The sequence below is a fragment of the Bufo gargarizans genome, chromosome 2, assembly GCF_014858855.1.
Source record: "Bufo gargarizans isolate SCDJY-AF-19 chromosome 2, ASM1485885v1, whole genome shotgun sequence".
NCBI lineage: Eukaryota > Metazoa > Chordata > Amphibia > Anura > Bufonidae > Bufo > Bufo gargarizans.
Window position 1 is genome coordinate 213,044,516 of NC_058081.1, and position 22,991 is coordinate 213,067,506.

The following is a 22,991-nucleotide window of genomic DNA, read 5'->3' on the forward strand; positions in this document are numbered from 1 at the left end:
GAGAAGTTGGGGAATGTGTTTTGGGGTGTCATTTTACATATACCCATGCTGGGTGAGAGAAATATCTTGGCAAAAGACAACTTTTCCCATTTTTTTATACAATGTTGGCATTTGACCAAGATATTTCTCTCACCCAGCATGGGTATATGTAAAATGACACCCCAAAACACATTCCCCAGCTTCTCCTGAGTACGGCGATACCAGATGTGTGACACTTTTTTGCAGCCTAGATGCGCAAAGGTGCCCAAATTCCTTTTAGGAGGGCATTTTTAGACATTTGGATCCCAGACTTCTTCTCACACTTTCGGGCCCCTAAAAAGCCAGGGCAGTATAAATACCCCACATGTGACCCCACTTTGGAAAGAAGACACCCCAAGGTATTCAATGAGGGGCCTGGCGAGTTCATAGAATTTTTTTTTTTTGCATAAGTTAGCGGAAATTGATTTTTTTTTTTTTGTTTTTTTCTCACAAAGTCTCACTTTCCGCTAACTTAGGACAAAAATTTCAATTTTTCATGGACTCAATATGCCCCTCAGCAAATACCTTGGGGTGTCTTCTTTCCGAAATGGGGTCACATGTGGGGTATTTATACTGCCCTGGCTTTTTAGGGGCCCTAAAGCGTGAGAAGAAGTCTGGAATATAAATGTCTAAATGGAGCCTTACAGGGGGGGGTGATCAATGACAGGGGGGTGATCACCCATATAGATTCCCTGATCACCTGTCTGTCATTGATCACCCCCCTGTAAGGCTCCATTCAGACGTCCGCATGTGTTTTGCAAAACACATGCGGACGTCTGAATGGAGCCTTACAGGGGGGTGATCAATGACAGAGAGGTGATCACCCATATACACTCCCTGTCATTGATCACCCCCCTGTAAGGCTCCATTCAGACGTCCGCATGTGTTTTGCAAAACACATGCGGACCGCATGTTTTGCAAAACACATGCGGACGTCTGAATGGAGCCTTACAGGGGGGTGATCAATGACAGGGGGTGATCAGGGAGTGTATATGGGTGATCACCTCTCTGTCATTGATCACCCCCCTGTAAGGCTCCATTCAGACGTCCGCATGTGTTTTGCAAAACACATGCGGACCGCATGTGTTTTGGATCGGATCCGCAAAACACATGCGGACGTCTGAATGGAGCCTTACAGGGGGGTGATCAATGACAGAGAGGTGATCACCCATATACACTCCCTGTCATTGATCACCCCCCTGTAAGGCTCCATTCAGACGTCCGCATGTGTTTTGCAAAACATGCGGTCCGCATGTGTTTTGCAAAACACATGCGGTCCGCATGTGTTTTGCAAAACACATGCGGACGTCTGAATGGAGCCTTACAGGGGGGTGATCAATGACAGGGAGTGTATATGGGTGATCACCTCTCTGTCATTGATCACCCCCCTGTAAGGCTCCATTCAGACGTCCGCATGTGTTTTGCGGATCCGATCCAAAACACATGCGGTCCGCATGTGTTTTGCAAAACACATGCGGACGTCTGAATGGAGCCTTACAGGGGGGTGATCAATGACAGGGGGTGATCAGGGAGTGTATATGGGTGATCACCTCTCTGTCATTGATCACCCCCCTGTAAGGCTCCATTCAGACGTCCGCATGTGTTTTGCAAAACACATGCGGACCGCATGTGTTTTGGATCGGATCCGCAAAACACATGCGGACGTCTGAATGGAGCCTTACAGGGGGGTGATCAATGACAGAGAGGTGATCACCCATATACACTCCCTGTCATTGATCACCCCCCTGTAAGGCTCCATTCAGACGTCCGCATGTGTTGCAAAACACATGCGGACGTCTGAATGGAGCCTTACAGGGGGGTGATCAATGACAGGGGGTGATCAGGGAGTGTATATGGGTGATCACCTCTCTGTCATTGATCACCCCCCTGTAAGGCTCCATTCAGACGTCCGCATGTGTTTTGCAAAACACATGCGGACCGCATGTGTTTTGGATCGGATCCGCAAAACACATGCGGACGTCTGAATGGAGCCTTACAGGGGGGTGATCAATGACAGAGAGGTGATCACCCATATACACTCCCTGTCATTGATCACCCCCCTGTAAGGCTCCATTCAGACGTCCGCATGTGTTTTGCAAAACATGCGGTCCGCATGTGTTTTGCAAAACACATGCGGTCCGCATGTGTTTTGCAAAACACATGCGGACGTCTGAATGGAGCCTTACAGGGGGGTGATCAATGACAGGGAGTGTATATGGGTGATCACCTCTCTGTCATTGATCACCCCCCTGTAAGGCTCCATTCAGACGTCCGCATGTGTTTTGCGGATCCGATCCAAAACACATGCGGTCCGCATGTGTTTTGCAAAACACATGCGGACGTCTGAATGGAGCCTTACAGGGGGGTGATCAATGACAGAGAGGTGATCACCCATATACACTCCCTGATCACCCCCTGTCATTGATCACCCCCCTGTAAGGCTCCATTCAGACGTCCGCATGTGTTTTGCAACACATGCGGACGTCTGAATGGAGCCTTACAGGGGGGTGATCAATGACAGGGAGTGTATATGGGTGATCACCTCTCTGTCATTGATCACCCCCCTGTAAGGCTCCATTCAGACGTCCGCATGTGTTTTGCGGATCCGATCCAAAACACATGCGGTCCGCATGTGTTTTGCAAAACACATGCGGACGTCTGAATGGAGCCTTACAGGGGGGTGATCAATGACAGAGAGGTGATCACCCATATACACTCCCTGTCATTGATCACCCCCCTGTAAGGCTCCATTCAGACATCCGCATGTGTTTTGCGGATCCGATCCAAAACACATGCGGTCCGCATGTGTTTTGCAAAACACATGCGGACGTCTGAATGGAGCCTTACAGGGGGGTGATCAATGACAGGGAGTGTATATGGGTGATCACCTCTCTGTCATTGATCACGCCCCTGTAAGGCTCCATTCAGAGGTCCGCATGTGTTTTGCGGATCCGATCCATGTATGAGTGTAACCGTAAAAATCATGCGGACGTCTGAATGGAGCCTTACAGGGGGGTGATCAATGACAGGGGGGTGATCAATGACAGGGAAGTGATCAGGAAGTCTATATGCGTGATCACCACCCTGTCATTGATCACCCCCCTGTAAGGCTCCATTCAGACGTCCGTATGTGTTTTGCGGATCCGATCCATGGATGCTGGATCCGTAAAAATCATACGGACGTCTGAATGGAGCCTTATAGGGGGGTGATCAATGACAGGGGGGTGATCAATGACGGGAGGGGTGATCAGGGAGTGTATATGAAGTGATCAGGGGTTCATAAGGGGTTAATAACTGACAGGGGGGGGTGTAGTGTAGTGTAGTGTTGTTTGGTGGTACTTTACACATCTACCTGTGTCCTCTGGTGGTCGATCCAAACAAAAGGGACCACCAGAGGACCAGGTAGCAGGTATATTAGACGCTGTTATCAAAACAGCGTCTAATATACCTGTTAGGGGTTAAAAAAATCACATCTCCAGCCTGCCAGCGAGCGATCGCCGCTGGCAGGCTGGAGATCCACTCGCTTACCTTCCGTTCCTGTGAGCGCGCGCGCCTGTGTGCGCGCGTTCACAGGAAATCTCGGCTCACGCGAGATGACGCCAATCGGCGTTAGCGTAGCCTGGGAGAGCCGCCGCGATGACGCCTTTCGGCGTTACAGTTGCGGCAAGCGGTTAAGAGGCTGTCCACAGAACTTTTTTTTCCGTCCAGCATAACGGAGACCAGACGGATTCGTTAGGCTTTCCCATAGGCTTCTATTATGATGGATCAAAATGGAATGCCTCTTAAACTTTTTTGATTTCAGTCTTATGAATTCCGTTATTTTCCGTTATAACAGAAAGCCATAATGGCATGCATAATGGTGATGTGAACAAGCTCTAAGCCAGTTTTTCTTTACACCAATTTTGATAAATCTACCCCAATGAGTTCTACTGAGAGTGAAAATATACTTACTCTTTCACCTTTCACACCTGGAAGTCCTTTTGGGCCCTGTAAAAAAAATAAAAATAAAAAAAAATTATATATATTTATATATATATATATATATTCACCAAATGAAGAGGCAGCACTTCCAGTCATGGGTGATAGGGTGACGACCCCAAAAACTTTATTCCCAGCTATTCCCAGCTATATATATACAGGTCCTTCAAAAAAAATTAGCATATTGTGATAAAATTAATTATTTTCTGTAATGTACTGATAAACATTAGCCTTTCATATATTTTAGATTCATTACACACCAACTGAAGTAGTTCAAGCCTTTTATTGTTTTAATATTGAGGATTTTGGCATACAGCTCATGAAAACCCAAAATTCCTATCTCAAAAAATTAGCATATCACGAAAAGGTTCTCTAAACGAGCTATTAACCTAATCATCTGAATCAACTAATTAACTCTAAACACCTGCAAAATATTCCTGAGGCTTTTAAAAACTCCCAGCCTGGTTCATTACTCAAAACCGCAATCATGGGTAAGACTGCCGACCTGACTGCTGTCCAGAAGGCCATCATTGACACCCTCAAGCAAGAGGGTAAGACACAGAAAGAAATTTCTGAACGAATAGGCTGTTCCCAGAGTGCTGTATCAAGGCACCTCAGTGGGAAGTCTGTGGGAAGGAAAAAGTGTAGCAGAAAACGCTGCACAACGAGAAGAGGTGACCGGACCCTGAGGAAGATTGTGGAGAAGGACCGATTCCAGACCTTGGGGGACCTGCGGAAGCAGTGGACTGAGTCTGGAGTAGAAACATCCAGAGCCACCATGTACAGGCGTGTGCAGGAAATGGGCTACAGATGCCGCATTCCCCAGGTCAAGCCACTTTTGAACCAGAAACAGCGGCAGAAGCGCCTGACCTGGGCTACAGAGAAGCTGCACTGGACTGTTGCATGTCATTCGGAAATCAAGGTGCCAGAATCTGGAGGAAGACTGAGGAGAGGGAAATGCCAAAATGCCTGAAGTCCAGTGTCAAGTACCCACAGTCAGTGATGGTCTAGGGTGCCATGTCAGCTGCTGGTGTTGGTCCACTGTGTTTTATCAAGGGCAGGGTCAATGCAGCTAGCTATCAGGAGATTTTGGAGCACTTCATGCTTCCATCTGCTGAAAAGCTTTATGGAGATGAAGATTTCATTTTTCAGCACAACCTGGCACCTGCTCACAGTGCCAAAACCACTGGTAAATGGTTTACTGACCATGGTATTACTGTGCTCAATTGGCCTGCCAACTCTCCTGACCTGAACCCCATAGAGAATCTGTGGGATATTGGGAAGAGAAAGTTGAGAGACGCAAGACCCAACACTCTGGATGAGCTTAAGGCCGCTATCGAAGCATCCTGGGCCTCCATAACACCTCAGCAGTGCCACAGGCTGATTGCCTCCATGCCACGCCGCATTGAAGCAGTCATTTCTGCAAAAGGATTCCCGACCAAGTATTGAGTGCATAACTGAACATAATTATTTGAAGGTTGACTTTTTTTGTATTAAAAACACTTTTCTTTTATTGGTCGGATGAAATATGCTAATTTTTAGATAGGAAATTTGGGTTTTCATGAGCTGTATGCCAAAATCATCAATATTAAAACAATAAAAGGCTTGAACTACTTCAGTTGGTGTGTAATGAATCTAAAATATATGAAAGTCTAATGTTTATCAGTACATTACAGAAAATAATGAACTTTATCACAATATGCAAATTTTTTGAGAAGGACCTGTATATATATATATATATATATATATATAATAAAGAAATCGGACTGCACTCCAGAAAAGATGTTCCGTGAAAAGGATTTATTCACCCATGAGGTGGCACAAGCGACGTTTCGGCTCACATATGAGCCTTTCTCAAGCGTTATATTTTTCAAATATATATATATATATACATACAGGTGAAACTCGAAAAATTTGAATATCGTGCAAAGTTAATTTATTTCAGTAATGCAACTTAAAAATGTAATATATGAGATAGACTCATTACATGCAAAGTGAGAAATTTTAAGCCTTTATTTGTTATACGGTAATTTGGATGAGTATGGCACACAGCTTATGAAACCCCAAAGTCTTAATTTTGAGGTACCCTTTGCTCAGGGGGTATGGATTAATTAGCTGACTAGAGTGTGACACTTTGAGCCTAGAATATTGAACCTTTTCACAAAACTCTAATTTTAAGCTGCATTAATGCAATTCCTTTTAATTTGCATTACTGAAATAAATGGACTTTTTCACAATATTCAAATTTTTCGAGTTTCATCTGTATATTTTATACATGGCACTCACAAGGTCAATATACTACCATGCATATCCAAATTATCAGCATTTTCAGGAATTTGTACATTTTGCCATTTGGCTTTGGCAATTAGAGCAAAATGAAGGTTTGCATTGTTAACATATGTATTTAGTATTTGCAATAGGAAATCATTTCATTGGTCAATCTCAGCGGTTACTTATAGATATAGTTAGGTCTCCTTCAAACATAATTTTTTTAGGATCTTTTTTCTTTTAAATGCCATGAATTTCAATACATTTTCATTGAGCTTTTTACAAGCATTTCTGGTGTTTTTTTTGTTTTTGTTTTTTCAATTACAGTTTTTTCAAATCTAGTCCTCGGGTCCCACCTGCAGGTCATGTTTTCAGGATTTCCTTATTATTGAGCAGGTGATATAATTAGTGTCAATGCATCAGGACCTACCACACGTATTCATTATGTGGGATATTCTTAAATCAGACCCTGATGACTGGTGTTGAGGAACATTGGAGAAGACCATGGGAAAAAGACAGAAAAAATGCATCTACCAAAACAACACAAAACACAAAATGCTTATTTGGTAGTGCATTTTATATTTTACTATAGACTACCTAACAGTTTTGCCCGAGTCCAGCTCGGGCAGTGGGAAAAGTAGCTAACTGGAGGAGAAAAGGCTGCTTTAGGATGCTGCTATCTCCTGAATGGTAGCAGCTAGAAACATGCAACTGGTCTTGCTTTCATACAAGAATGACAGCTAAAGTCCAAGCAACAGGGGAGAAATCACTGTTAGAAATCGAGTCGGGAATAATCGTAGGTAAAATCTGCTTTTATTTTCACTTTCAGATGCATTTACAGCATCCTGATTTCTATCAGTGATATCTTCCCCTGTACTGAACATATTGCTGGCATTCAGGAGATAGCAGCATCTAAAGCAGCCCTTCGCCCTCCAGTTAGCTACTTTTCCCACTGCTGGAGCTGGACGGGCAAAACAGTTGGGTAGTTAACATCAGAATTGTGGTGCATCTTAGACCATGCCCTCTTTCATGCAAATCTCCACACCCCCTTTCCCTCTCCTTTTGAAGCAATTCAGAAAATCCAAGTTGTGCCAATTTACACCAATTTTTAGACAGATTTTAAGCACAGACACATTAGTAAATCTGTTCCTGTGTATGAATCTACCCTTAAATAGATTGTCTGTTTTAGATCATAGAGTGGTGGTCATATAGAACCCTCACATAACAGCCAGACTAAAGATGATAAAAGAGTGTCTCACATGGCATCTCCAAGCATTACATGGACAGCCCATTCACTTATAGGGGTTGTGCAGGGGTTTTATATTGATGACCTATCCTCGGGATAGGTTATTAATATTAGATCGGTGGGGGTCCGACACCTGGCACCCCCACCAATCAGCTGTTTGAAGAAGAGGCAGCGCTTCCTTTTCATTACACTAGACATCGTCTTGCATGCAGCAGCAGAGTAGTGTAATTACAAGTACTTGTTCCATTCAAGTAAATGGAGCAAGTACTTGTAATTACGTGTACACTTTCTTCCAAGACGATAGGCAGTGTAATGAAGAGGACGCAGCACTCGCATGGAGCTCTGCCTCCTCTTCAAACAGCTGATTGCTGGGGGCCCCAGGTGTCAGACCCCGCTGATTAGATATTGATGATCTATCCTGAAGATAGATCATTACTATAAACTTCCCACACAACCCCTTTAAATGGGTTCTGTGTAGTGCTTTATTTCTACAGGGAATTGAACACTTGGTGCTGGGTTCTTCCAGAGATTTCCGTTCACTACTCATATGCTCATATATTACATTGTGATCTACCTACTATTAGGGAAGGCTTCTGTGGTTACCGTATAAAGTGATAGCAGATGTGAATTCTTCACTGAGAAGAATAGCACTAAGATGTGTACATCTGATGTCTGTGTCGTTCTGTACTTGGATCCTTATACATGTTGTAAGCATCCAGTACTACTGTGCTTAATATTTTTTTACCTTTTTAGGGTTTTGCCACACTGTTCACAAGGCATTGTCTGTTGGATGAATTTAGTGTGGATTCTGTGCCAAAAAGCCACTCGGTGGCTGTGTAGAAACTTCCTTCGCGGTTTATGGTCATGACCCATTCAAGAAAGGACATGTCCTTTCTTGATGCAGTCATGGCTATTAACTGCGTCCTCATGAACAGCGGTGAGCTGTTATAGGGGATTTCTGCACAGCTGCCTAGTGCCTTCTTGGTAAGGAATTCCCACCAAATTCAGCCATGTGAACTGCCCATTATTATAGATTTACCTGTAACTTTTATCCCTTTTTTTGTATCATTCTTTGCGTCAGATAACACTTATGTTTTTCAAAGTAAGATTCAATGTTGCTTTTTTAATTGAAGCCCCATCTTTATAGCACGAACCTGGTGTTTTTATGTGACTGCAATAGTCATACAAGGAAATAATGTAAACTTGCTGGCAGATGTCTTTCACGCAGCGTGTGATACCAGGGTTATACCATCATTAATTCATATTAGTGTTCAGTGTGCTCAAAGCTGGAAAAGCTCAGGTGTCAAAGGGTTGATAAGATGACAAATATCTAAACATGAATTGGACAAAAAGAGTTTCTGTGAAGCACGAAATAAGTTGTTATGGAAACTGCAAACATTCAGAGAGTGGAATGGACAAGACGGATCTGTAATTGTGACACCTTATTCTAACGAGGATGGGGATTAATAAAAATATCTGCAAATTATATTAAGGTTCTCAGTCACGGTCTGGAAATATGCAGTGTGGGCTAAGCTAAAACAATCCATTTGTGGCCTCATGCTGACTTGCCATGTGCTGACCCGAATGCTAGAAATTAGTGCTATATTATATAGAATGACGCAATGAAATGAAAGCTATGTAAAGTGAGTGTCCTTTACTCACTTACCAATCTACACTGGGCATGTCTTCTAGCATCTACGAAAGGAGCTTATGAGCCATGGACTACATACTCCTATAGCTCTATATACTCTACCACTACATTACTTGACATCATTGTACTAAATTTACATGTAAAATACAGTGATAGTCAGAGTGGACTGTTTATTTTACTTTCACTGTCTAGATATACCTTATAGTGTTATAGTGTATTATGTTTTTTTTTTCCTCCTCGTTTTGTATTATCTTTAATAGCATAAATACTATAGTGCAAAAAGATGTGTCTAAGAATGTGTGGAAAAAAAAATTGGCATCTATTCCATCCACGTGATGTTGACTCTGGTTATAAGACTTAACTGTAAGCCTAGGATCAATTTTTTACTGAAACAAATAGAAAAAAGAATGTTACGCACGTGTTACACACCCAAAATCCATGCTGTTCCAGTCTCAGGCCATTCTGCCCCCATTCAAAAAGGATTTAAGACATTATAGGTTATGGCTACACAGAGTTTTTAGACAAAGTTTTGAGGCAGATCTGCCTGCAGGATTGTGGATTCGAAAAGAATTGGAAATATAAAGGAAGGATTTATTCTTCTCTTTCATGGTAGATCCACTTATGACATTGGCTGAATATCCTGCAGGCAGATTTGCCTCAAAACCTCGTTCAAAAAACTCTATGTGGCCGTACCCATAGGAGGACATAAATGGATGCACATCTTTTCAATCAGACATTTTCACAGTCCATATAATACCTGCATTTTTACTTATATAACACTGACATATTCTGGAGCATTGTACACACATTATCATCACTTGTTGTCGGCAATGGGGCTCACAATCTAAGTTCCCTATCAGTATGTCTTTGGAGTGTGGGAGGAAACCGGAGTACTCGGAGGAAACCCACACAAACACGGGGAGAACATACAAACTCCATGCAGATGTTGTCTTTGGTCCGATGCAAACCTAGGACCCCAGCTCTGCAAGGCACCAGTGCTAACCACTGAGCCACCATGCTGCTGAATGTGATCATGCATTTCATTGAGGGCATAAACAGACTCAGTATACTTCTTTAAATGCTGTGTAAGATCCATATTGTTTTAGTGTTGTTATCTACTGAATTAAATTCTGAGTCTTTATCAGAATTTTCCCCATATTGCAGATGCTAATATACAGGTCCTTCTAAAAAAATTAGCATATTGTGATAAAGTTCATTATTTTCTGTAATGTACTGATAAACATTAGACTTTCATATATTTTATATTCATTCCACACAACTGAAGTAGTTCAAGCCTTTTATTGTTTTAATATTGATGATTTTGGCATACAGCTCATGAAAACCCCAAATTCCTATCTAAAAAAATTAGCATATCATGAAAAGGTTCTCTAAACGAGCTATTAACCTAATCATCTGAATCAACTAATTAACTCTAAACACCTGCAAAAGATTCCTGAGGCTTTTAAAAACTCCCAGCCTGGTTCATTACTCAAAACCGCAATCATGGGTAAGACTGCCGACCTGACTGCTGTCCAGAAGGCCATCATTGACACCCTCAAGCAAGAGGGCAAGACACAAAGAAATTTCTGAACGAATAGGCTGTTCCCAGAGTGCTGTATCAAGGCACCTCAGTGGGAAGTCTGTGGGAAGGAAAAAGTGTGGCAGAAAACGCTGCACAACGAGAAGAGGTGACCGGACCCTGAGGAAGATTGTGGAGAAGGACCGATTCCAGACCTTGGGGGACCTGCGGAAGCAGTGGACTAAGTCTGGAGTAGAAACATCCAGAGCCACCGTGTACAGGTGTGTGCAGGAAATGGGCTACAGGTGCCGCATTCCCCAGGTCAAGCCACTTTTGAACCAGAAACAGCGGCAGAAGCGCCTGACCTGGGCTACAGAGAAGTAGCACTGGACTGTTGCTCAGTGGTCCAAAGTACTTTTTTCGGATGAAAGCAAATTTTGCATGTCATTCGGAAATCAAGGTGCCAGAGTCTGGAGGAAGACTGGGGAGAGGGAAATGCCAAAATGCCTGAAGTCCAGTGTCAAGTACCCACAGTCAGTGATGGTCTGGGGTGCCATGTCAGCTGCTGGTGTTGGTCCACTGTGTTTTATCAAGGGCAGGGTCAATGCAGCTAGCTATCAGGAGATTTTGGAGCACTTCATGCTTCCATCTGCTGAAAAGCTTTATGGAGATGAAGATTTCATTTTTCAGCACGACCTGGCACCTGCTCACAGTGCCAAAACCACTGGTAAATGGTTTACTGACCATGGTATTACTGTGCTCAATTGGCCTGCCAACTCTCCTGACCTGAACCCCATAGAGAATCTGTGGGATATTGGGAAGAGAAAGTTGAGAGACGCAAGACCTAACACTCTGGATGAGCTTAAGGCCTCTTTCACACGACCGTTTTTTTTTTCCGTTTTGCGGGCCGTTTTTTGCGGTCCGTATACGGTCCGTATACGGAACCATTCATTTCAATGGTTCCGCAAAAAAAACGGAATGTACTCCGTGTGCATTCCGTTTCCGTATTTCCGTTTTTTCCGTTCCGTTTAAAGATAGAACATGTCCTATATTTGGCCGCAAATCACGTTCCGTGGCTCCATTAAAGTCTATGGGTCCGCAAAAAAACGGAATGCATACGGAAATGCATCCGTATGTCTTCCGTATCCGTTCCGTTTTTTGCGGAACCATCTATTGAAAATGTTATGCCCAGCCCAATTTTTAATATGAAATTACTGTATACTGTATTTGCCATACGGAAAAACGGAACGGAACAACGGAACGGAAACGGAACCACAACGGAAGCAAAAAACGGAACAACGGATCCGTGAAAAACGGACCGCAAAACACTGAAATGGACATACTGTCGTGTGAAAGAGGCCTAAGGCCGCTATCGAAGCATCCTGGGCCTCCATAACACCTCAGCAGTGCCACAGGCTGATTGCCTCCATGCCACGCCGCATTGAAGCAGTCATTTCTGAAAAAGGATTCCCGACCAAGTATTGAGTGCATAACTGAACATAATTATTTGAAGGTTGACTTTTTTTTGTATTAAAAACACTTTTCTTTTATTGGTCGGATGAAATATGCTAATATTTAGAGATAGGAATTTTGGGTTTTCATGAGCTGTATGCCAAAATCATCAATATTAAAACAATAAAAGGCTTGTGTAATGAATCTAAAATATATGAAAGTCTAATGTTTATCAGTACATTCCAGAAAATAATGAACTTTATCACAATATGCTAATTTTTTTAGAAGGACCTGTAGATCATTATAAGAGATGGCAAGATACCTTATTACAGTTGTGTTTTTCAGGCTCAATTGATTTCTTTTGGAAGAATACAATCTACGTCACATGGAGCATGTAGCATATAAAAAAAATAGGGAATGTGTATAGAAATCTTCATCAAGAAATAGACACTTGTATAGCTCCATATTTTGGATCCACTCCATAAGTATAGAATACTGAGGTAAAATACACAGGAAACTATGAAGACACAATGGCAGAATGCTTGCAATTTATACTGATGTATTATTATTTATTATCTATTTTTCAATCTGTTATTCTACTGAATTCAATGGGGGAAAAATGGATCGAAGAACTTCCCTCAACTAAGTCTTTTTCCCCCCAGACATTACATTTAATGGGATGCAATGCCATATTTCACATCAATTTTTCATGGTGACCCAGACAGAAGGGGTGCAAGCTGATGCAGTTTTAATACAAGTTTAATCTCAAAGAATGTAATGGGATCTGTCTACAAATGAAGGACAGGCGATGTTTGGTAGGATGCTTCCTTTCTGTATGTAACATTTTTTCTGCTTCTCCACATTTAGACAAGTGCATTTAGACAAGTATCTACTGTAAATGGAGACTTTAGAAAACCCTCTGACAGTATTTATATCTTAAGAACTGTGAATGAATGAGAACAGTTCTTTTTTCATTTTTCTCCATTTAAACCAGGTTGTGTCTCATAGCATGCCATACATAAATGACTTAAACATCTTCCATCTAAGGCCGAGTTCACACGAACGTGTGTGACCCGTGCCCCTGCTGCGGCCCGCAAATTGCGGGCCGTAATGCATGATCGCCGGCCGTGGGTCAGCCACATCGGATCGCGGACCCATTCACTTTAATGGGTCCGCGATCTGCCCGTTCCGCAAAAAGATAGGACCTGTTCTATCTTTTTTGCGGAACGGAAGTACGGGACGCAACCCCACGGAAGCACTCCGTAGTGCTTCCGAGGAGTCCTGTTCCGTGCGGCCGTTCCGCAAAAAAGATAGAACAGGTCCTATCTTTTTGCGGAACGGGCGGATCGCGGACCCATTAAAGTGAATGGGTCCGCGATCCGATGTGGCTGACCCACGGCCAGCGATCGTGCATTACGGCCCGCAATTTGCGGGCCGCAGCAGGGGCACGGGTCACACACGTTCCGTTGAAGTGAATAGGTCCGCATCCGTGATGTGGAATGCACACGGAACTGTGGCCATGTATTGCGGCCCGTAATTTGCGGGCTGCAATACGGCCACGGATCACACACGTTCGTGTGAGCTCGGCCTAAGATTGTTACTGCATAATAATATAAATTACCATTATTCCAGCCGGCCCGGATATTCCTGGAATTCCATTTTCTCCCTGCCAACAAAAATGAAGAGATTAAGCATCTGTGGACTTCATAGTTTTTGGTACTTCATACAGTAGGTTGAACAACATTTTGTTCCTTAAAAACTGGGGCATACAGTTGCAAGAAAAAGTATGTGAACCCTTTGGAACGATATGGATTTCTGCACAAATTGGTCATAAAATGTGATCTGATCTTTATCTAAGTCACAACAATAGACAATCACAATCTGCTTAAACTAATAAGTATGAAAAAGTATGTGAACCCTTGGATTTGATAACTAGTTGAACCTCCTTTAGCAGCAATAACGTCAACCAAACTTTTCCTGTAGTTGCAGATCAGACGTGCACAACGGTCAGGTGTAATTCTTGACCATTCCTCTTTACAGAACTGTTTCAGTTCAGCAATATTCTTAGGATGTCTGGTGTGAATCGCTTTCTTGAGGTCATGCCACAGCATCTCAATCGGGTTGAGGTCTGGACTCTGACTGGGTCACTCCAGAAGGCATATTTTCTTCTGTTTAAGCCATTCTGTTGTTGATTTACTTCTATGCTTTGGGTCATTGTCCTGTTGCAACACCCATCTTCTGTTGAGCTTCAGCTGGTTGACAGATGGCCTTAAGTTCTCCTGGAAAATGTGTTGATAAACTTGGGAATTCATTTTTCCTTTGATGATAGCAATCCATCCAGGCCATGAAGCAGCAAAGCAGCACCAAACCATTATACCCCCACCATCATACTTCACAGTTTGGATGAGGTTTTGATGTTGGTGTGCTGTGCCTCTTTTTCTCCACACATAGTGTTGTGTGTTTCTTCCAAACAACTCAACTTTGGTTTCATCTGTCCACAGAATATTTTGCCAGTACTGCTGTGGAACATCCAAGTGCTCTTGTGCAAACTGTAAACATGCAGCAATGTTTTTTTGGACAGCAGTGGCTTCCTCTGTGGTATCCTCCCATGAAATCCATTTTTGGTTAGTGTTTTACGTATCGTAGATTCGCTAACAGGGATGTTAGCATATGCCAGAGACTTTTGTAAGTCTTTAGCTGATACTCTAGGATTCTTCTTCACCTCATTGAGCAGTCTGTGCTGTGCTCTTGCAGTCATCTTTACAGGACAGCCACTCCTAGGGAGAGTAGCAGCAGTGCTGAACTTTCTCCATTTAAAGACAATTTGTCTTACTGTGGACTGATTAACAGCAAGGCTTTTGGAGACACTTTTATAACCCTTTCCAGCTTTATGCAAGTCAACAATTCTTAATCGCAGGTCTTCTAAGAGCTCTTTTGTGCGATGCATCATTCACATCAGGCAATGCTTCTTGTGAAAAGCAAACCCAGAACTGGTGTGTGTTTTTATAGGGCAGGGCAGCTGTAACCAACACCTCCAATCTCATCTCATTGATTGGACTCCAGTTGGATGACACCTCACTCCAATTAGCTCTTGGAGATGTCATTAGTCTAGGAGTTCACATACTTTTTTGTGTGAATGTTTACATGGTGTGGTCAATAAAAACATGGTAACATTTAATTCTTTGTGTGTTATTAGTTTAAGCAGACTGTGATTGTCTATTGTTGTGACTTAGATGAAGATCAGATCACATTTTATGACCAATTTGTGCAGAAATCCATATCATTCCAAAGGGTTCACATACTTTTTCTTGCAACTGTATTTACTCCTGGTGTAGGACCTAGCAATACACACTAGTATGTATTAACAGCATAGCATACCCTACCAGGTCAGAACAAAGGGTAACTGGAATAGGCAGCTGGCACAAAACAAGGATTTAGAAAATTATTGAGAGAGCTGTCAGCTAAACCATTGTCCTGGCAGCTATCAGAGGGATGGACCTACCATATATGCACAGTGGCCCAGTAGGTGAGGACACCACTGCCACCAATTAAGTAGACCATAGACTTTGGGCTGTTTGCAAAACTTGCTCCCCCCTTTCCCATTGCTCCCCTGCCACACGGTGAACACTACTATTCTGTACTTTTCTAATGCACATTTTTACACAGATCTGCAACAGAATCCATAACTGGATAATCTGTAGCAAATCCACATGATTGGTATATGGATTTTGACAAGTTTGCTGAGGATTTGGTGTGGATTTTACCACTTGCATTACAAAGGATGAAATCTGCAGAGCAGATCCGCAGCATTAGGCTACCTAATCATGTTGCGGATTCCTGTGCAGAAAAACTCAGCGTAAGGGTGCATTCACACAACCGTAAGTGTTTTGCGGTCTGCAAATTGCGGATCCGCAAAACCCGGATACCAGCCATGTGTGTTCCGCATTTTGCGGACCGCACATGGCCGGCGCTATATAGAGAATGCCCATTCTTGTCAGCAAGCTCGGACAAGAATAGGACATGCTCCATATTTTTTGTGGGGCCGCGGAACGGAAAACGGATGCGGACAGCTGTACGCATCTTTTGCGGCCCCATTGAAATGATTGCATCCGCACCTGTTCCGCAAAATTGCGGAACGGATGTGGATCCATTTATACGGTCATGTGAATGCACCCTAATACAGTACCAGCATAGTGTATTAGACAAATTTCAGGTACAATTAGCTTTTTTTCTTCCATGTGGAAATTGACCTACTGTGCAGATTCTGAAAACAACAGGATGTTAATTGCTTGTGCAATTTATGTGTGCGGATTTCATCCTTTCCAATGCAAGGGTTTGGTGATTTGGTGCAGAAACATACAGAAAACTGCTTGGAAATCTGTGCAGATTCTCTGTTAATTATTGTGCACCCATATACAGGTACCCTTGGGTCATGCTTATCTAGCGAATTTTCCATACACATTTTTGAAACCAAAACCCACATGGAATCTTCCCAACATAATTTTCAATGGGAAATCCATGCTGTAGGGAATCATTTATTCCCTCATGCATTCATTGATAATATACATTGCATGAACAAAACCAACATGTTTATTCTTTGTACGGATTCTGTGTCAAAATTCCTATTGAAATCAATGGGAAGCCTAAAAGCCACATCAAAATCTGCCTCCAAGTCTACACCAAAACTACTTTGCACAGAAATCCACATGATTCCCAGACCACCAAACCAGAAGTACAGACCCAGAGGTACCTTACTAAATACAGGCCTGAAACCCCCTAAGTGCAGACCACTTAAATAAATTCAGACCGCAGACCACACACACTTAGCTAGCAGCTCCTCCTCTGCCTCCTTGCTGCTCTCCTATAGCTTCAGGACCTCCAGTGAGGTTATGTGATCATCTGAAGGTCCTTCTGATGTCTTGCAGAAAGATGACAAAGCAGTTATATTACAATTTTTACCACAATTTGCAGCAAAAGCCATGATAAAACCACAATGTACTGTATGTCTTGGAGCCATGGATCATTGCCTAAACCAGTTTTGCTGTGTTTTTTCCACAATGCACACCAAAATTTGTTATAAAACAGCAGTTTGCATATAGTGTTTGGGCAGCTTTGTTGACTGTGGGCCAACTGGGAGCCTCTTGCCCCAGGTGGCTGCCCAAACTGTCCATAATATAATCTGCTTTTGTCCACTACCACCTAAAAGTAGGTTACTACTGTGTATTATATTGCATGTAGGGACTAAGCTAATGTGTTTCATGGCTCACAGTTATTGGTGGATTGTTAGCGGGACATAAGGGGTGCATATTTATGAGATATATGAGCCAAGGTCCTATAGAGTGCCTTCACACGTTGCATATTTTGTGGCAGGAAATTCAGCGACTGAAAATCAGTTCCATTCACCTGAATGGGGCATGCAGAAATCCATGTGCTTGCTGTCCCATTCAGATAAATGGAACTGATTTTTTGTCGCAGAATTTTCTGACAAAATCTGCCGCGTGTGAAGGCACCCATATACTGCCTTGCACAAAGACCCTCTACTGTTCGTGTCAGTGCCTGAGCTATCATTTATAATTTATTTACAGGCTGTAGTTGCAAAACTGATACAATGAGACAGCATACTGTTTAAATCGTACTGAAAACTGCCATCACCAAAGTGTTTTTCTACATCCTGAGAGTTTTATTATATAACCTACTTTGCCATCATTAATGGCACATTTATTGATTAGTACAGCATGGCCAGTTTACTTGAATCAATCTCTGGTTTATAAATCTTTAGAGAAAGACTTATACCTGTAATTATACTGAACATTCACCATATTTTAAATTCTTTCCTTGTACAAGATGCATATCTGGCTCCATCTAGTGGTAAAACACATGTTGCTGGCAAACGGTAACTAGAGAAACTTTCAGATTACATTTTGCAATGTTTTATAAGAAATACAAATGTTCTGGTTGCTTTCACACAGACACATCCAAAGGATCTACTTGCAATAGAATCTGACGGGTAAAAGTGAGAGCAGCAGTCATTTCCCTAAGCCTTCAGTTTTATACCTCCATCATGTACAAATTGGTTATAAACTATACTCTGACTTACTCTTAGCCCAGGAAACCCACGTAGACCTCTAGGACCAGGCTCCCCAACAATTCCTTCACCCTGTAAAAAAAAGCACACACATACAGTTAAGTATACTTAAACACTTCATATCTTCAGTTGTTTGACCCTGCCATCAATCGGAGAAAGCTCTTTAATGAAAATTGTCTTTGATACAGGGCTTCATGACTACATTTATTATAAAATAGGCCTTGTAAACATGTTTGTGACATGTGAAAAAGACCAAATGTCTCTCCAAAAAAGAGTGCATTTTTCTTAAAATCAGTCCTTTCCATTTTTGCTTTTTCATTTTTCACTCCCTGCCTTCCCAGAGCCATAACATTTTTATTTTTCCATTCACATAGACATATGACGGCTTGTTTTATGTGGGACAAGTTGTACTTTCTTTTTGCACCATTTAATATGGCATACAATGTAGAAAAATCTAAATGTGGTGGATCCACAAAGTGCGGATCGCAAAACAGGCTACGGTCGCGTGCATGAGCCCTTACTGGGGTTGTGCAGACTTACTCACTAACAACTGATTAGATGTATCGTTTGTAAGTAAAGTTCAGGTACAAAGACTTTTTAACATTATAATATATAAATGGACCTACTGACCTTCTCACCCTTGATGCCAGGGGCTCCTTGTTTTCCCTGAAAATGAGAAATATATTAGAGTTTTTAGGACACTCATCAAGCCTTACTAATTAAACTGCTTGAATGACTTTTCATAAGATACTCCATCCAGGATTACTCAGACATAAGAAAAATGCAGCATCTTGTCAGTTTGTGACATGTTAGCTTATCAGTAGCGTACGGTCATTCTTAGGTTGCATTCTCAATGGGCTGCTTTCACTTAATCAACTACATGTTATATATGCAAATTCACGTATCACGTTTCACATTACATTAGTGAGCTCTTCAGTTTTAAGCCAGCCTTCTGGCCACAGTCGAGCTCTAGCTCAGACATTTTTATAGTGCTTTTTTCTGACTGATTTCAATGGGGAAAACCAAAATATGGAAAACTGAATGCAGAACTACAGAACATACTGTATGTTTAATAGGATAGGACACAATTCAAGAAAACATCTGTTAGCAATGTGCCTTGAAAAAAAGCCCTTTTTTTTCATAGCAGTGTGAACAAGGCGTCATTTCTCTGTAAACACTGTTACTTCATTCCTATCACTAGCATTCAACCGTGATAATTATTCAATTCAATTAGCTTCTAATGAGTTATATAAAACAGAGACAGATTCAAAACACAGAAATTTATAGTCATAATTCACCAAACTCTCTTCAAAGGGATCTGATTAATTTCTTAATCTGTTACAAGAAGCGTGTGGCAAAATAACACAATTCTCAAGATTGGCTAATGTGACAGACAAATGTCATCCTTAGGCTAGTTTCACACTAGCGGCAGGGAACTCGACATGTCGTAGTTTTATTCCGGCCGCCTCTCGGCATGTTTGCCGTGCTGACGCTGGAACTCCTGACCGCCCCCATTATAGTCAATGGGGCCTGAGCGGTAGTCCGGGGGCACGCATGCACTAGCGGCAGCACGGATCCGACAGGCTGTTCACCCGCTAAAACAGCCTGCCGGAGTTCCTTGCCGCTAGTGTGAAAGTACCCTTACCCCTCCATATTTATTTATATAAACAGATAGTAATTTATATGATTCGCTCACTTCCTGCCTCCGGAACTGCTGTTGCAGCATATTCCTGGAGTTTCCCTTTAACCATTAATAGTTATTTTTATGAACAAGAAAAAAAATAAATGTGGCACTCATCATTCATTCCTCAAACCATAGCTTTTATTCTGTGCCAGTAAAAATTGCAGTGGTACACCGGAAGAGCAGGTACAAAAAAGACAACAGCCGAGGTAGAGCAAGACTGATTCCATTTAAAATGGCTGCTGCATGACTTGATAAAGGGGTCTGCGTACCCCGAAACGCGTCGTCTTTGCTAATCAAAAAATAAAAAATACTTCGTATCCTCAACTGGGTTGTGAATTGCTCCTTGTGTCCATCCGCTCACTGCATGAACCCAGTGCAGACGAGCCCCCTCCCCATACACCACAATTCGCACCAAAGTGGCGGCTTGGCTCCCGCCCATGGTCAACTTGGACGTCAATCGGCTGCACCAACCCACATCACCCCACGATTTTACCTCCACCAGAACTGTACTACCAAAAGTACAATCTAACCAAGGTGAGTAGCAACCACTCACCCTGGCTAGGAACAAACAACAACAGTTCTTGTCAACCACCACCTATGAGCGCCTTCTCCCCTTTTCTTTTTGGCCATTTAATCAAACAGCTGATTGGCAGGGGTGCCAACATAAAAATGTGATTTAAACAATAGGTCAATTTCTTAACAAATTTCTTTTTATTTGAGAAAGGCACAAAGTAATGTGAAAGGACATACATCTCGTGTACCAGACGCAGCTGGGTAGATGTTTAATCAGCAAACACAATATATCTCAGTTGGTAGCTTACATAACTTAGATCACCAGTAACCTGTGCATACAAATATATGGTGGGAAAAGAACGACAAGACAAGGGGAAGATGGAACAGGGGAAGGGAAGGATGGGGTAAGTTAGATGTCAATCTTATATCTTGCATCCAATCATATCAAAGCCTAGAACTTGCGATATTGCTTCCAGGGGGACCATATTTTAAGTGGGCCAGCTCTTCAAACTGGTATAATTGGTCAATTTTCTCGGTCCACATCACAGACGAAGGGGCCGAATCATTCTTCCAGAGGAGAGGGACCAGCAGTCGGGCTGCTGTTATAAGCATGGTTGGTAGATTAGACTTTGAAGGAGTAAGCGTGCTATTAGGGCACCAAAGTAGCAGAAGCTTTGCATCTAGACTAACCTGGGTATTACATATCTTATTTATAGCTGTCACCACTTCTACCCAAAAAGGCTTGATTTTCTTGTAACTCCACCAAATATGAGATAAAGAACCGGGCCCTCCTCCACACCTCCAGCAACTGTCTGGGATAGCGGGATTAAGCTTATGGAGGAATTCTGGTGTTTTGTACCATCTTGTAAATAATTTATAAGAGTTAGCTTGGATCCTAATGCAACGGTTGAATCCGTGCGAGTGTGTGAGGATAAACGCTTTTTCAGGTTCCGATAGAGTCATGGATAATTCCTTTTCCCAGGCTGCTAGGAACCACAGATCTGGAGGTGCGGAGGAGAGTAGCTCCCTGTAAAATGTGGAGAGAGGTTTCTTTGGGGCGAAGGGCAGTAGAGAGTTTCCCTTCTATCCAAGAGGGATCTGTTGTAGGCCTAGGGAGCGCTTTTAAGAGCGCCAAATCTTTTTTAAAAGCCATGACCGCTAGGAAAGAGGCCTCCTGAACTCTCGGGATTGCGTGTACCTTACTCCAATCCAAAGCACCCGACTCAGACATGATGTCTTGTAGTTTAAGGCTAGAAAGCATTGCCCAGATTCCTGATGCCCCAGAGGTGGTAGGATGAATATATGCCTGCAACAAGTGCAATGGAAGGCTCAAACTAGGAAACTTGAGGGTCGAGGATCTATATAATTTGGACCATTCTATTAACAAACCCTTCCATAAGGGCGATGTAAACTTATTATTGGCCGTGCATTTGCGTAAGCCCCAAAGAACCAGCTTGTCTTTATATGTGAGCATATCACACTCCAGTCGGGAGACAAGGCCAGGAGGGCGCCAGGAAAGGAGGCTCAAAGCTCTATTTAGCATTGACGCTCTGTAATAAAGGTAAATGTCGGGTAGGCCGAAGCCTCCCAACCTTCTCTCCCGAGTGAGAGTGGCATACGCCAGTCTAGGGGAGCTGCCTGACCACACGAAAGTTGAGAAGACTCTGCGGACCTCCACAAAGAAGGAATGGGGTAGCCAGATAGGGAGTGTTTGGATGAAATAAAGTAGTCTGGGGACGATAAAAGCTTTGATATAATTCTTCCGTCCAATCCATGAAATAAACGGAAGTTTTAGGGAATGTAGGTGAGATTTAATGGATTTTAGTAAGGGGACTTGGTTCAGGTCAAAAAGCTCCTCTGGTTTTGCTGAGATATTAGTACCCAGAAATGGGATTGACTTAGGGGCCCACGAAAAAGCAGTGGAGCCTTTGAGCGTTTCAACGGTAGAGGGTGGGCAGGAGATATTCAGGGCCTGTGACTTAGTGTAGTTAATCTTAAAGTTTGAGACCGTTCCATACTCTTCAAAAAGGGCCTGAAGTCTGGGGAAAGAGGTTAGGGGGTTGGACGTTATGACCAAAAGATCATCTGCAAAAGCAGCCGTCAGATGGGTTTGTGACCCTAAGATAATTCCTTCAATGTCCGGATCCTGCCTGACCTTGGCCAGCAGGGTCTCCATGACAATAACAAAGAGGGCAGGTGAGAGTTGGCAGCCCTGTCGCGTCCCATTGATAATGGGAAAAACTGGGGAGAGTGTTCCATTAATCCGTATTCTGGCAGAGGGAAGCGAATAGAGTGAGAAGATGGATTGGATGAACTGGTCCGGAAGGCCAAACTTCGACAATGCTCGAGACATAAATTGCCAACTGATCCTGTCGAAGGCCTTCTCTGCGTCTGTACTGAGAAGGGCTAGAGGTATCGAATGCTGTCGGGCATGTGTGATCAATTGTATGACACGGACCGTATTCTCACTTCCCTGTCTGCCAGAGACGAATCCCACCTGCTCCTCGTTGATAATGCCAGGGAGAACCACCTGAATCCGTTGAGCCAAAATCTTGGCCCACCACTTCACATCTGTGT

At 42.8% G+C, this 22,991-nt stretch overlaps 1 protein-coding gene across 1 annotated transcript in view; it reads right to left on the minus strand.

Annotated features, from left to right (window-relative positions):
• The window catches only part of LOC122925784 (collagen alpha-1(VII) chain-like), a 556,601-nt gene that overhangs the window by 293,345 nt on the left and 240,265 nt on the right, over positions 1–22,991 (minus strand). The window contains 4 exon segments of the mRNA XM_044277135.1: positions 3,970–4,005; positions 13,754–13,798; positions 18,230–18,289; positions 18,848–18,883. Of these exon segments, the coding sequence (XP_044133070.1) occupies positions 3,970–4,005; positions 13,754–13,798; positions 18,230–18,289; positions 18,848–18,883 (177 nt within the window).